The sequence below is a fragment of the Osmerus mordax genome, chromosome 13, assembly GCF_038355195.1.
Source record: "Osmerus mordax isolate fOsmMor3 chromosome 13, fOsmMor3.pri, whole genome shotgun sequence".
Lineage (NCBI taxonomy): Eukaryota > Metazoa > Chordata > Actinopteri > Osmeriformes > Osmeridae > Osmerus > Osmerus mordax.
Genome location: NC_090062.1, coordinates 9,026,371 through 9,039,254, shown reverse-complemented (window position 1 = coordinate 9,039,254; position 12,884 = coordinate 9,026,371). Strand labels below are relative to the sequence as shown.

The 12,884-nt window shown below is 42.6% G+C and overlaps 2 protein-coding genes across 4 annotated transcripts; one reads left to right on the top strand and one right to left on the bottom strand.

Annotated features, from left to right (window-relative positions):
• Window positions 1-173: 173 nt before the first annotated feature.
• On the top strand, window positions 174-4,037 carry LOC136955323 (uncharacterized). Its single transcript, XM_067249009.1, has 10 exons — window positions 174-478; window positions 594-660; window positions 734-863; window positions 962-1,107; window positions 1,211-1,356; window positions 1,437-1,581; window positions 1,691-1,784; window positions 1,909-1,987; window positions 2,100-2,179; window positions 2,258-4,037. The coding sequence occupies exons 2-10, from the start codon at window positions 627-629 to the stop codon at window positions 3,003-3,005; spliced, it is 1,602 nt and encodes a 533-aa protein (XP_067105110.1). The 5' UTR covers window positions 174-478; window positions 594-626; the 3' UTR covers window positions 3,006-4,037.
• A 44-nt stretch (window positions 4,038-4,081) lies between these two features.
• On the bottom strand, window positions 4,082-11,196 carry cpeb1b (cytoplasmic polyadenylation element binding protein 1b). 3 transcript variants are annotated; one of them, XM_067249006.1, is made up of 11 exons: window positions 11,048-11,196; window positions 9,430-9,657; window positions 8,101-8,330; window positions 7,627-7,897; window positions 7,262-7,375; window positions 7,050-7,154; window positions 6,601-6,737; window positions 6,155-6,353; window positions 5,873-5,967; window positions 5,654-5,734; window positions 4,082-5,576 (listed from the first exon to the last, which is right to left on the bottom strand). In XM_067249006.1, the coding sequence occupies exons 1-11, from the start codon at window positions 11,130-11,132 to the stop codon at window positions 5,466-5,468; spliced, it is 1,656 nt and encodes a 551-aa protein (XP_067105107.1). In that variant the 5' UTR covers window positions 11,133-11,196; the 3' UTR covers window positions 4,082-5,465. The 3 variants fall into 3 exon arrangements, with proteins under 3 accessions (XP_067105107.1, XP_067105108.1, XP_067105109.1); XM_067249007.1 differs by having other exon boundaries at window positions 7,065-7,154; XM_067249008.1 differs by lacking the exon at window positions 11,048-11,196 and adding an exon at window positions 9,878-9,969 and having other exon boundaries at window positions 7,065-7,154.
• Between the last annotated feature and the right edge of the window lie 1,688 nt (window positions 11,197-12,884).

Sequence of the window (12,884 nt, the reverse complement as noted above, 5' to 3'; positions counted from 1 at the left end):
GCCCCGCCTTAGCTAGGTTTTAGGCTAACAGTAGGCTACACCATTTTAAAACATACAGTGCTAAGCTACTCTACATTACAGGAAGATAGTGTTAACATTCCTAAATTGTTCACAAATTCATCTTAAAAACACAAAGCAGTCTACCTAAATTAGCTAAACATAGCTAAACATATAACAATCCAGAACAACACTGGATGTTTTCCTAAGGAAATGGGATGCATTTCCCACGAAAGGTGTGTCCTCATCGTGCTGCCAGGAACGCGAATTCCAGTAACAGAAAGTTACGGCGATTGACGTTATAGCCTCCCAACTTAATATCTTCGTCAAATATTTGATAGTCGTGTAACTGAATAGGTTCTATCAGCGGACTCGAATCCAGCATTCAAAGATTTAATCAGACTTTATTAAACTACTTACTCTGATTTAAAAAAGTGTTAGGGATTAAAACAATTACTTCCTCTTCAAACTGACATTGAAGGTGAGCGCATTACATACTTTTTTTGGACAATGTAGGACTATATGCTACATATGTGTCATTAACATTCTAACAATGTTAGCAAAGAGTTCCTTAATGAACAATTTGTCTCTTTCAGTTTCAACTTTGCTGCGTTTGAAATTTAGTAAGAATGTATTTGCAAATCCTTGTATCAATGACTTGTGGTAAGTTGAATTGCGAAAAAATTAAATAAGCATATGAAAGTGAACATACAATAACATCATGTATTATTTGTAGCAACACTTGTCAGTGGGATGGACCTTCAATGTTACAATGACTATGATGAAACCATGGATTGCCATTTTTCTTCTTTAAAGTCCAACTGTAGTGAATATAACCTGGAATTGAAAACATCTGATCCGAACGAGTAGGCCTGTTTTGTTATACAGTCATCATGTTGTACAGTAATAGCGTATCTTGATAGTCTGTAATTTTACTGATGTTCTTTTTGTGTACAATTCACAGCTCCTATAGTTGCATTTTCAAAGAAAAAATGAGATCAAGCGATGTCATATGCAGTTGCTCTATTTCTGTGCGATCTCTAATAATCTCTGAAGAATTTACAGCAACTCTAAGGAATCAGAGTTTCAGAATCCGCGTCAGTAACAGCAGTGAGTCTTTTCGGTGACAATTATGTTCCATGTGCATACTATTTTCCCTTCATATGTGAATATTATTGGCTACATTATAAATGAATATGTTTTATTCCTGCAGTTAAACCAAAACGTCCCAAAATTACAGAGGTGAAACAATCACCAAATGGAAATTTCTGGGTAACATGGACAACAAACCATAAAAAAACATTAGCCGATAAACTGACGACTGAACTGACATACAAAAAAACTGGAGATATAGATGGGGTAAGGTTGAATGATTATGTTCTATTACATTCATGATGGTGTGTAGTCTAATCTAATAAAAATGTAATGTCCTTTTTTAGGTGTCCCAAAATACATCATCTACTTTCTTTGAGATACTTGGGACGGACTTGGAGCCAAATACAAAGTATGTTCTAATAATCAGGACATACACTGATTTCAGCGAACGTTTCAGTGAAAGCAGTGAAGAGTGGCACTTTACTACCCGTAAGTTTAAGGCGATACTACCATTTACATTTAGTCATTTTTACATTGTCATTTAGGTAGTAGATAAACTATTGTGTTCAACTAACTGGACTTTCCATTACTTTCCCAGCTGTGGGTTCATCTCATGTATTCAAGATTGTCATCGTTGCTCTGTCCATTGTCGCCATCAGTCTAACATGTTTCCTATTTTGGTGTTTTATCAGGTAAGTGACATCCTTAATCATAATTATGTATGCAGTGTGAAGCTCTTAACTATTTATCTTTCAGTGCTCGCATCCTCAACAGATTGTTAGCTCTGTATGCTGATATATTTCTTTTTCCTTGCAGACTCAAAAGTAAGTGCTGGGATACGGTTCCTAAATATCCTTGTCCAGCCCTTTTGAAAATTGATTCTAAAGAGCCTTGGGTAAGCTTGATTAGTTATACTAATTCAATGTGTCTGGGTAGCCGTATTCCAATACAATATATGACATTAGATGGTCTTACTTATCCACTTAATGTTTGATTTTTCTTTATAGATATTATATCCTTCAAAGACCCCTTTGTGTCCCATCTCAGTTGATTCTCTTAAGATGAATGGGACAGAAGGAAAACAATTGTAAGTTATCCATTCTCATAGCAAAACAAAAGTGTCTGTGATCAGTTAAGCTTACGTACATGTTTCTTTACAATGCAGGGCTATTCAAGATGGGAGTGGTCAGAGGCACGAGTATGAAAGTGAAGCAGTCCATGACTTTTCTTCCCAGAGTTATGCTCTCACATGTCCACCGCCAATGAATGATTTGACACCATGCAATGGGCAAAAACAAATCGCAAAAATTCAAGCGGAACTCTTCAAAGTCTTTCCCAATCTTTCCGTCATTTCTGTTGACCCTTCTATGTCACAACGCTACTTGAATGTTCCCAACTCAAAACCAATCAACAATCTAGAGTCAGTGATGGAAAGCCCAACCTTGTTAACTATGGGGCATGCACTTCCTTGTGACGGTAGTTATAATTCGAATGAAATTAAGGTCACCTTTCCTCAAATATTTCTTGGTACAAATCAAGATCCCACATTGTCTCCTTTTGAAGAAGACTCCTCTTACCACCCTTGTACTAATGGTTTTGTGAGTTCCTCACCAGTAGAAGACATCAGTCTGACTTGCAAAACTAAGGAACACAACACACCTACCCTTACATGCAGCCTTTTACCAAGTGGCGATGATTACCAAGCGTTACAAAGCTTACAACAGCACAACTCATGTCAGTGGACTTTAAGTCACAGTGCTGAGCAAGACAGACTATGTCCAGAGAGTAAACACCTTCAAAGCTCAGAGACTATGCCTCTGAAGCTCATGTGCAACTCCCAGGAAGGACTGTTCTTTTCCATGAGTACTTTTCCTAACAAAGTGGAGCAAATCGATGATTATCACTGTGTGTAACATCTCATCAGGCAGAGAAATTTACATTTGTCTTTAGTTTTAGTATTTTTTACCTTGGGCGAATATTCTTTTCAACATGAATACGATAATCATGGCTAAACTATCATACGCATGTAAATTATGCTTCCACAGATTTTATCATTAGTAATTAAAAATACTTGGTTAGACCAACCATTAGGTAACATGTTATGAAATATGGCACAAGAAACTTTGCAGGCCTTCTAACTCAAATAGATACAGTATCCACAGGAGTCCACTGCCTGCTATACTACAACACTTCAGTCATCTACATGCTGAGAAAATTCACACTTATGACCCATGCAAATTATCTAGGCATATGTTTACAAATGGACTGCTATTTGAATGGCAGATGTAAATGTGTGACATGCTTAACTTCAACCTTGTAATAAATGAATTGTTATAAACCCAAATGAAAAATAAGTATTCAATTTGAATTTCATTTAGATTGCTATAAGTTTAACTATTGGACTATAACCACTAGTATTACTAAGACCAATGAGTAACTGACAGTTTGAAAAGTGTTTGTGACAAGGAAGGAATGTATACTTCCTCATTGTGGTCCTCTGGAACATTGCACATCTATGAAAATACAGTCCACACCCATTGCGACAAGCAATCTTCTAAAGACAGCAGTAGATCAATAGATATTTGCACATTAAGGCTTAGCCAGTTTGTCCCAAACATATTGCATGTCATGCAAACTGCTTGCAAAAATTCATACTATGCAAGCACAGCTGTAATACCTTCTAAAAAAGGATGAAGTTACGATTTGAAACGTAACCCATTATGTCCTTTTACATTGCATTTCAAAGCAGTAAGGGTCATGTTTGACGCAAGTCTATGAGTAGCTACCATGGTACTTGAGCAGGTCTAAAGTCAGCTCAAAAGGATGCAGGCAGAGCACAGCAGTAATTTCAAACCCCACAAGGTGTAAAGTAAAAAGATGAAACTTCAAATATGTACTTAACATGTGTAGGCATACTTGGCAATAAAGTTGATTCTAGTATACTATCACGTAATGATTCAGAGTGCATTCCATTAAAAAACAGTAGAAGTAATGCTTTAACACCTTTATTGTGCCCAATCTGAACATATTCCACATCCGTTAAGTAGCAGCAAACTTGGCAGACCACAATGAGGTAGACTTTCAAAACTCTAAAATGCAGCTGGGCTAAAAGACAAGGCTCAGCATGTGAAACTTGGAGGAAAAAATAAGTCTTTGGCACACAGCGCAATGTAATTGTCTAACTGGAACAAGGTAGGCAATGGGGTAAGAAAGGGGGAAATCTGTGGTAGGTCTATTCAAGCTCTGGGTACATTGTTTGATCAGCAAAGTGGAAGTTCTACATACAACAGGAAACAAGCAGCTGTTAAGTTCCTGGCTTACCTGCCCAAGACAATACCTGTCCATCTACTTATGTACAAATCAAGTGATTTAAAAACCACTGCCACCCCCTCATAAAGTGCAAATTAAAAAGTGCAACAATAAACTATGTACAATCAAAATGTCAACATCAGCGCCAGTCTCGGTAATGGTACCCATTAAATTGATTTGAACTTGATGGTAACCAAGCAGGAGCGGTATCCTGCAATGTTGTACAATTGTCTAAGAACTGGACTGACAATCCAAGCAAAGTAATGCTTCAACACCATTTGTATATGTGCCCGTTCATTATTGAACGTTGGGAAGGGTGGGGATGAAAAACTGAAAAGTTACCAACAGCCCCAAAGCAAACGCATGGGGTTGAAGGAAAAAATTAATGGATGAAAAATTAATTAAAAAGTCGCCAGGTGGAATTCAGTTCAAAATTTCCATGTCATGACTTAAAACCGTTTGTGTACAAATTAGTAAAAAACTGCGTAAAAATGTCTGCAATGCGACTAGTTAAAGTAAGCCCAACTCTCTTCTAAAGTAAAAAACACCAGTTGGCTTGCACAGGAAAAAACAGTTAGCCAACTGGGGGTGAGGGAAGGGAAAAGGGGAAAACAATTTAAAGGCACTGTATGGCATCTGCCAATGAACGGCAATGAGACTTGCATGATTGCTCTATCAATATGCAACACATGTAAAACAAATCCAAAAGGAAAAACAAAAAGGCATTTTCATCTACATTTGAACCCTGGCCTGAAACCATCAATTTACCAAGTCTGGGACAACTGCATAAGTGTGGGGGAGGGCCACCCTTGTCCATCCCAACAAGGTCACTGTGCATAGTGCCATTGTGAACAAGTAAACAGCAAAAATGTAGCAAGTGCAAGTGAACTTTGACTGTGTTTATCCCCAGCTCCTGGTGGAGTGCCATGGTGCCCTCCCCTCTCTCCAGTGCTGGGAGTTGGGGGAAGGACCCTGCGACTCGTGCTCTGCTCAGTGGGCAGCCTCACCCCGTGTGGTGTGGGGCTTTCACTCCTGGCCCCTAGCTGTAGAAGGACTCCTGGACTCTAGCTGGAGTCCCGGTTCTTCTGGTTGCGCATCAAGGGGCGGTGGTTGCTCAGGATGTCCATGGAGTGCTGCCAGTGCCAGCAGGAGCGGCAGTAGTACTTAAAGCAGGCCTGGGGAATGGGCACTTATTGAAAAACTATTGGGAACAAGTTGATGGTTGGAACAGAAAAAAGAAGTCTAAACTTGCCTGGTCTCTGCAAAAGAATGGTCCTGGCTGGCGGCTGCACACCTGGCACATGGAGTCCTCCAGATATGGGTCAATCTGAACCTGGGGAAGCAGCACCATTACTCCGCACGAACACAAGCAAACGTGCATTCCGATCAATGCCCCGGTCAGCCTTGAGCCTGATGGAGGTTATCACATTTACAGGACATTTTGTTGGATTATTTAGGCTTCCCCCCTTACCTTCTTTGTGAACTTGGGGGTTTTGATTTCAACAAAGGCAGCGCACACAGCCTTTAGGTAGCTGCGCTGGTTGTTGAAGGTGACACGGCCAGACCCTGTATCAAAAATAATGAGGTGAGAAAGGTCAAGGAGAGTGTAGTCAGACATACACGCAAACTGAACCAAGAACCTAGACCAAATAGAAACATCCCAAATCAACAAGTATGATGCATTGACTGTCAATTTAAATAATTGAGCCAGCCAACTGCATTTTGTTTCCACCAGCCTTCAAGAATCTGTCACCTATGGGGTACTTATGCTTGTCCGTGTCAATGCCGGCATACATGACCCCTCCAAAAAGGTCGTTCATGATGCTGGCCAGGGCCTCAGCATTTAGCATGCCGTGCAATGCCCCCACAAACACAGTCTTGCTGGGATCCAGGCGCTGGGAGGGGCAGCGCACAAAGTTGCTGTCTGAGATCACCCAGGGGATCACCTGCACCTGTGGTAGTGAAAAAAGAAACCAGTTAGATGAAGGGAGTCACACTGGCTTTTAAATAATCATTGAACTACAATATTTATATCCCCATGACTGGACAAGTCAAACCCAGGAATTTGAACCGAGGCTGGGGGGAAATTAACTTGTTTAAAAATTCAAAATGATACATCCAGATTCACTGCTTAATCTTCTGAGCTTTCAAGCCATTGTAAAGGCAGTTAAGTCACTTGAACAGTTAAAGCAAACTTGCATCCTTGCAGCGCATCCTGCGGCTAGACATCTTAAAGTAGTACTCTCCGTTGTCCTCTGGGTGGAGCAGGTCTTGAGAGCAGGCCTGGAGCAGTCCACGCACAGACTTCTCATTCTCAAACACCAGGTACACATAGCCTGCAAGAGTCATGCAGTAGAACAGGAGTTATTTTATATGAACACCTCTCAGACCATCTACCAGTCATTTCTTGACTCAGTTGACTTGTCACAGGTAAGACAACCATGAGTGGAATATTGAGTCAACAATGCTACATCCTCAAGTCTGAAAATAATTTGGTGCATACTCCAAGCTAATTGGAAGGAAAATCTGATCTGAAAATTGCAGATCTTAAGTAGCCAAAATACACTCACCAGCATGCTGTGCTCACCCCTGTGCAACCTTAGATCCCTTGAGGAATAAAGTAGTTATCCTACCAGCCAGTTTATTACCTTTAGGCATATTACCTTTGGGAGGGCAGCGAGGGTGCTTGCCATCCTTACCCGGCCACTCGACACTGAGAGGGCCATAACCACTGAATGTGCTGATCAGGCCAGCTGGAAGGGTGGGGACGACGACAGCCATTAATCACTTGAAATCAAAATGTAATCTTAATCTGAGATTTGAATCCGTTTCAAGGTTTAAAATGGACTGCATTTGGTACCTTCAGTGATGTCCCAGGGCACTCCTCCCAAGAAGACTTTGCAGGAGTAAAGAGGGTTCTTGTTAGTCCGTGGAGGAAGCTGTCCACTCCAGGTGAAGGTGGCCTCGTTAACCGCTGGGGGGAGGGGGGGGGGGGGGTCAACTGGTTAAAATGGCTTATGGAGATTAAACAGGAAATGGTGACTGCAGACCCTTTGAAAAGACAGTAATTTACGTTGACAAGGGATGCATTTCTGATCATACTTATTAAAAATTATAAACCTTATGCCATGTGCTGATGACCTAAGAACACATGGTAGGATACGATATTGGTAATCCTCACTAGTGATCATACATGAACCCTTCCTCTAAATCTTTGCCCTTTACCTGCAGCTTGTCTGTGGAGGCGGGCTTCCCTCTCAATGCTGAAGGGGTCATCGGGTGTGTCCAGCAGGTCCAGACCGGGCCACAGTGAGGAGGCGGGCCAACGGCGGGCCAGGGTGCCTGAAGAAGGACTGGCACTGGATGGGGGGGTGAGAGGGGAGCCAGCGCTATTGTCGAGGTGGTGGTCCAGACGGGAGCTTAGGTTAAGGCGCAGGGGGTCCTTCTGCATGTTGGACATGAGGAAGGGGAGGGGAGGGGATATCCTCAGGGAGGACTGGTGCAAGGAGTTGGCGATAAATGAGATTTAGTCGATGCATATTGAAATTCAAGCATTAACAGCCACAGAAGACTTAATCAACCGTTAACCAATAAATCTATCCAGGATTCCTTGTTCATGGATCCATTGAGTACAAGAGAAGTGAATAAAAAGACCAACGTGCTCATTGCCATGAAAGACAAAACATGAACTCCACTAACCAGTAGGTCAGAGAGGTGATCAGAGCCAGAGCTGAAGCCGCTGGTCTCAGAGTCCACGGGGCTGCTAGAGCGTGAGTCCAGGAAGGAGCGAGAGTCCAGGCGGCCTCCCATGCGTGCCATCCCAGGGAACTTGTCTAGGAAGTCGGCCGCGGTGCCCATAGGCTCGCCAGGTGGGTAGCCCAGTGGCCTGCCCAGGATGTTGCCTAGGGGACTCCCCAGCATGCCCAGCACTGTAACAATGACACAGCATTAAATAGACAGCAACCACAAACCAGTGGAAAAATGACGACGAAATTGCCTTTCAAGAGTGACATCTTCCCCCTTGCCCCACCCCTCCCCTCCAGAAAATTGTACATGCATGCATTTCTTGCCTCATCCAAGATACCCCTCTGGTACTAAGAGATTTGGCATGCCCAAATTCATTTAAAAAGGTTACACTAAGCACAGTAAAAACTACTGCAGCTAACAAAGCACATTTAAGCTTTAGGCATTGCAGTTAACATCTCAGTACTCAAATCATTAAACTCTTTATACTCCAAGTGCTTGGAGGGAAACATGACAAATAAATGCACCCAAATAGTAGCCACCAGCAGCATACAAGGCCTGTGCAACAAGAGCATGCACCCTGAAGACATTGTCAGCTCTATTGCCTTGTCTGACAGACGTGGTCAGCAGACCCACCAAATATCAACTATGAAATGGTCCCAGTACACTGACTCAGGTTCTGAGGGAACCTAGCTGCATGCAGCCATAGCACACAGGACTGCCCCAGTTTGAAGGCCCAGTTTCGAGCTACACTCCTAATGAAGTGTCTGGATGGTGTGGGGATGTGCTGTGGTGTCGGCAGCAGCACAACAGAAATGGGTCAGCAAGTGGGCTAGGAGTGGTGCATTTTGGTTAGAAATTACATGTGACATCAATATGTATCATACACTGGAGAGCTGCAACAGGTCTGACAACTACAGGAAATGAAATTCAAACATTAAAAGATTTAATACAAAAACACCACTTGGTTCACCAGCAAAAGATGTAGCACAGGAAAAGTGCCACATCATCCTCTGGAAAGCAGCGAAAGCTTGCCCTCATACGCATAGTTCTAAATCTAGGGGGATGAGGAGAACCGCCAGTCACATAGCTCACATATTCCAACAATGTCCATACCAGAGGCCTCAGACACATTCACACATTGAAACTCTGTACAACAAAAATCTATTACAGGTCATAGATCAAGAGTCAAGTTCACACTATTAAATAAACCACGTCAAACTTCCTGACCTTGTTTCATTGTCAAATAAGGACTTTAAAAATTGGTTTACGGACAGCACTTACTGGAGGGAGAGCCGAGTTGGGCCTGGGTCGAGGCAGTGGGGTGTGTGTCAGCATCGTGGCTGCTCCAAGGACGCTCCCAGCCTGACAAGCTGAGGGACTGGAGGCCGAGGCCCAGATCATTGACGTCGGGCAGGCCCCTTGAGGAAGCCTCCTGGGAGCCACTGATGCCACCACTGCCAGGAAAGAGCATCCTGCTGCCCACTGAAGCCAGCTCCGATTCCTGCCGGTCTGAATGTGGATGGAGACAGCCAGAGACACGGAGGGGAGAGACCAGACAGAGAAAGATTAGAGAAAAATAGTTGTTTGGTAGTCTCCATTCACCCCTTAGGGATGAGAAAAGGGTGTTGTGGACAAAATAGCTTCTTTAAAAATAAAATCATAGATCAAAAAGTCCCAGAGTAGCGACCACCCTTCCTTTAGTCTTATCCCTGTAGGCAGAGGGGCTAACCTGCTGCGACTGTGCTCGGTGCGACTGCCATGCATCTCCGTCCACATCACTGACCCACCTAGCAGCATGTGACCTGGCTGCTGATGCACTTGCACACCCCTGCTAATGACATCAGCTAGCAGCCTCCCCCAGCTCCCACCGACCGCCAACCCCCCCCTTTCGGTTTTTCTAACTAACAACTGTGTAATGAAAAAATTCCTGTCTGAGATACTGGCTGAAAGAGCCACACGCCCCTCCTTCCTCATGTCGCTGGCAGACAGTCACTGTGGCTCTAGTCTCGTTTCGTGAGTGAGCTGGTAAACAAGGGAGGGTGGGCAGGCAAGGCACCGAGGGAAGAGGAAGAATACAGTCTCAGGAGGCAAATGAAAAAGGCGACTGGAAAATGGTTAGCTTCAGTGGAGATCAGGAAAGGTTTGTTCTTTTGATTTAAAACACACGCAACTACAGCAGCAGCTGACTGATCATATGTCAGACGATGCTAGGCAATTTGCAGAGCCAGCTCCTCCCATCGCTCTTCAGCGCTGGCCAGCCTCCAACTGCTAGCTACAGCCCTGATTCAGCAACTCCGGGTAAGGCAGAGGAAGGCAGTGCATAGGCCATCAATGAAACTTCATTACAATACCAGACTGCATTGTTTTCAAACACATTTTTACTGTGGGACCAGGATTTCTAGGGTATTGTTAATGTCCTTTGCTGTAGTAGATGGGATAGTAGAAATTAGAATTACATTGACTTCAAATGAAGTGCAAATCTAAATTTAGACAACTGTCAGATGCATTATTTCAGCAAGTTTACCATCTTACATTTGATAACTACACTGGAACTAAAAGGTCACACTGGGCCAATGTAGCCTACCTGCAAATCTAATCATGCTAAAGGTCACAGAATTATCAAATTTATAGTCTCTCCGAAGACAACATTCCAACTTCAGGATACCAAGCTAATCAAATGGGAGAGCAGGATGAAATGTACAGCTTGCTTTGGTTATCCTTGGCAAATACTTCAGTCTAAGAAAACCTTAAGTGCTGCAATGCTGCAGAATGAGCAGTGCCGCATGAATCAGCTGACGGCACTTGAATAATAATGATTTGGCCAAAAAGCCTGAATTAAGTCCATAACCATATGTTGCATTGCAATGGAAGTTTTAGTGAGCAGTAATGCACATTTTACCTGTCAGTAGGTCCCGTTTTCCCTTAGTATTTGGTGTGGTACATACGCCGGTCAAGTCAAGCGCGTTGCCCAACATTGTGTTCATTCTACGAAATATGTCGGCGTTACTGCATGCGGACAAGGCCTGAGCCTCAGTGCCCCAACGGTCATGGGCTCTCTCGTCTCTCTGGAGACAAAAACAAATTGTCATGCTTTACAGAAGATGTTCACATGTCAAGTAGCCATGAGGTAAGGATTGAAACTGTTGTTGAGGCCAATTAAATAAGTAGGCCTACATCATAGGCTACTCAAACCGTTTTCAAAACACTAACCAGTAGGCCTAGGTAGTACGCCTAAAGTTAATGTTAGAGATGGAAGCTCTACGTTGTCAGTCAAATAAGTCGTCAAATCAAATAATGCCTAAGCAGGTCATCTTCAGAAATTGTAGACCACTAGCTAGCTAAACAATTCGACTGGGAGCCTTGATACATAAGCTATCCAAATTGTCTTATAATTTCTAACAATTGACAATATTGTTTTGTTGGCCAACTCACCAGAGAAAACGCCATAGTTTGTCAATTAGAAATATTTCACACATAAGAAAACCTCCGTCTGAAAATAATATTTATGAATTCGGTTGTTAATTAACTCAAATTGACAACATGTGCGCCAACAACACCAGGTGAATAGGATAGAGCTCAATTAGGCCTACAGCACATAAGTGGCGATTTTGGAAGCTGGGGTGGGCACAGGGTTGGCCAATGAGATTTCAGAGGCGACAGTGACCATCCCTGAAATCTCATTGGCCACCCCAGATCCGATAGGCATTGGTCAAGTTCTTCCCAATAAGGCGTGACAATCGCTTGTCAATCAATAATGACAGTTGATCATCTGATATAGGGCAAATTTGCAAATGCAAATTAGGATTACTACAGTAATGGTAGGATTGCGGCTTTTAGAGCTAATCTCCGATGTTTTTTCCCATGAGTCGGGGAAAAAGCAGGAAAATGATTTTCAAAATTGGAAGTAGGCTATTTGAGCATCCACGTGCTGGTCGTCAGACTTAAATAAATGCCGGCGAACTATACAACGCACAACCTGCCGTTTTGTTATACTATTGTTATCTTGATACTCTCATATAAAACGCTGTTTTCTGAATTAAAGACTGAGGGTGTCTAAAAGCTTTTAGCTGATGTGGTGTGTTCAAATGTAAGGAAAGAGCTGTTTTCTATACAATCGTATGTTTGTTTTCCGTAGAGAAACTTTGTAATAAAGCTAAATATAACATTATTTAGCCTTGATACAATTCGTTTGAAGTTATGCAGTTTTCCTGTTTGTTCTTTTGGCAGACTTGATTTTTTTACATTTAGTCATTTAGCAGACGCTCTTATCCAGAGCGACTTACAGTAAGTACAGGGACTTTCCCCCGAGGCAAGTAGGGTGAAGTGCCTTGCCCAAGGACACAACGTTAGTTGCGTGACCGGGAATCGAACTGGCAACCTTCGGATTACTAGCCCGATTCCCTCACCGCTCAGCCATCTGACTCCCATTTTTGGATTAACCACAAGATGGCGCCACAATGAGTAGAGCAAACAGCTGATGACAGATGATGGCCTGATGACTGTACGATGACATTATTCTATAACATGCCTTGTGATGTTTGAAAATGTAGGGTTTTCAATTTAATATTGTCTAATGATGAATTCATCTGAAACGTTGGCACGTTGCTTTTTCAATAAAGGACTTCATGAAACAAGAAAGTATGTGCGCTGTCCTTCAATGTGATTTATATTCATATTGTAGTTTTGATATTTTTTTCATGTTAAATTAAGCATTAGTTGAATGCATTATTTTCTTT

Bases quoted from the DNA above. Each gene is read 5' to 3' on its own strand.
- LOC136955323 (XM_067249009.1), top strand. From the start codon at position 627: ATGTATTTGCAAATCCTTGTATCAATGACTTGTG. The intron at 864-961 runs GTAGGCCTGTTT...TACAATTCACAG, and splicing joins AAAACATCTGATCCGAACGA to CTCCTATAGTTGCATTTTCA. The intron at 1,582-1,690 runs GTAAGTTTAAGG...TTACTTTCCCAG, and splicing joins AGAGTGGCACTTTACTACCC to CTGTGGGTTCATCTCATGTA.
- cpeb1b (XM_067249006.1), bottom strand. From the start codon at position 11,132: ATGAACACAATGTTGGGCAACGCGCTTGACTTGACCGGCGTATGTACC. The intron at 9,658-11,047 runs GTAAAATGTGCA...ATCCACATTCAG, and splicing joins AAAACGGGACCTACTGACAG to ACCGGCAGGAATCGGAGCTG. The intron at 6,354-6,600 runs GCAAGTTTGCTT...TCACTACCACAG, and splicing joins GCAGGATGCGCTGCAAGGAT to GTGCAGGTGATCCCCTGGGT.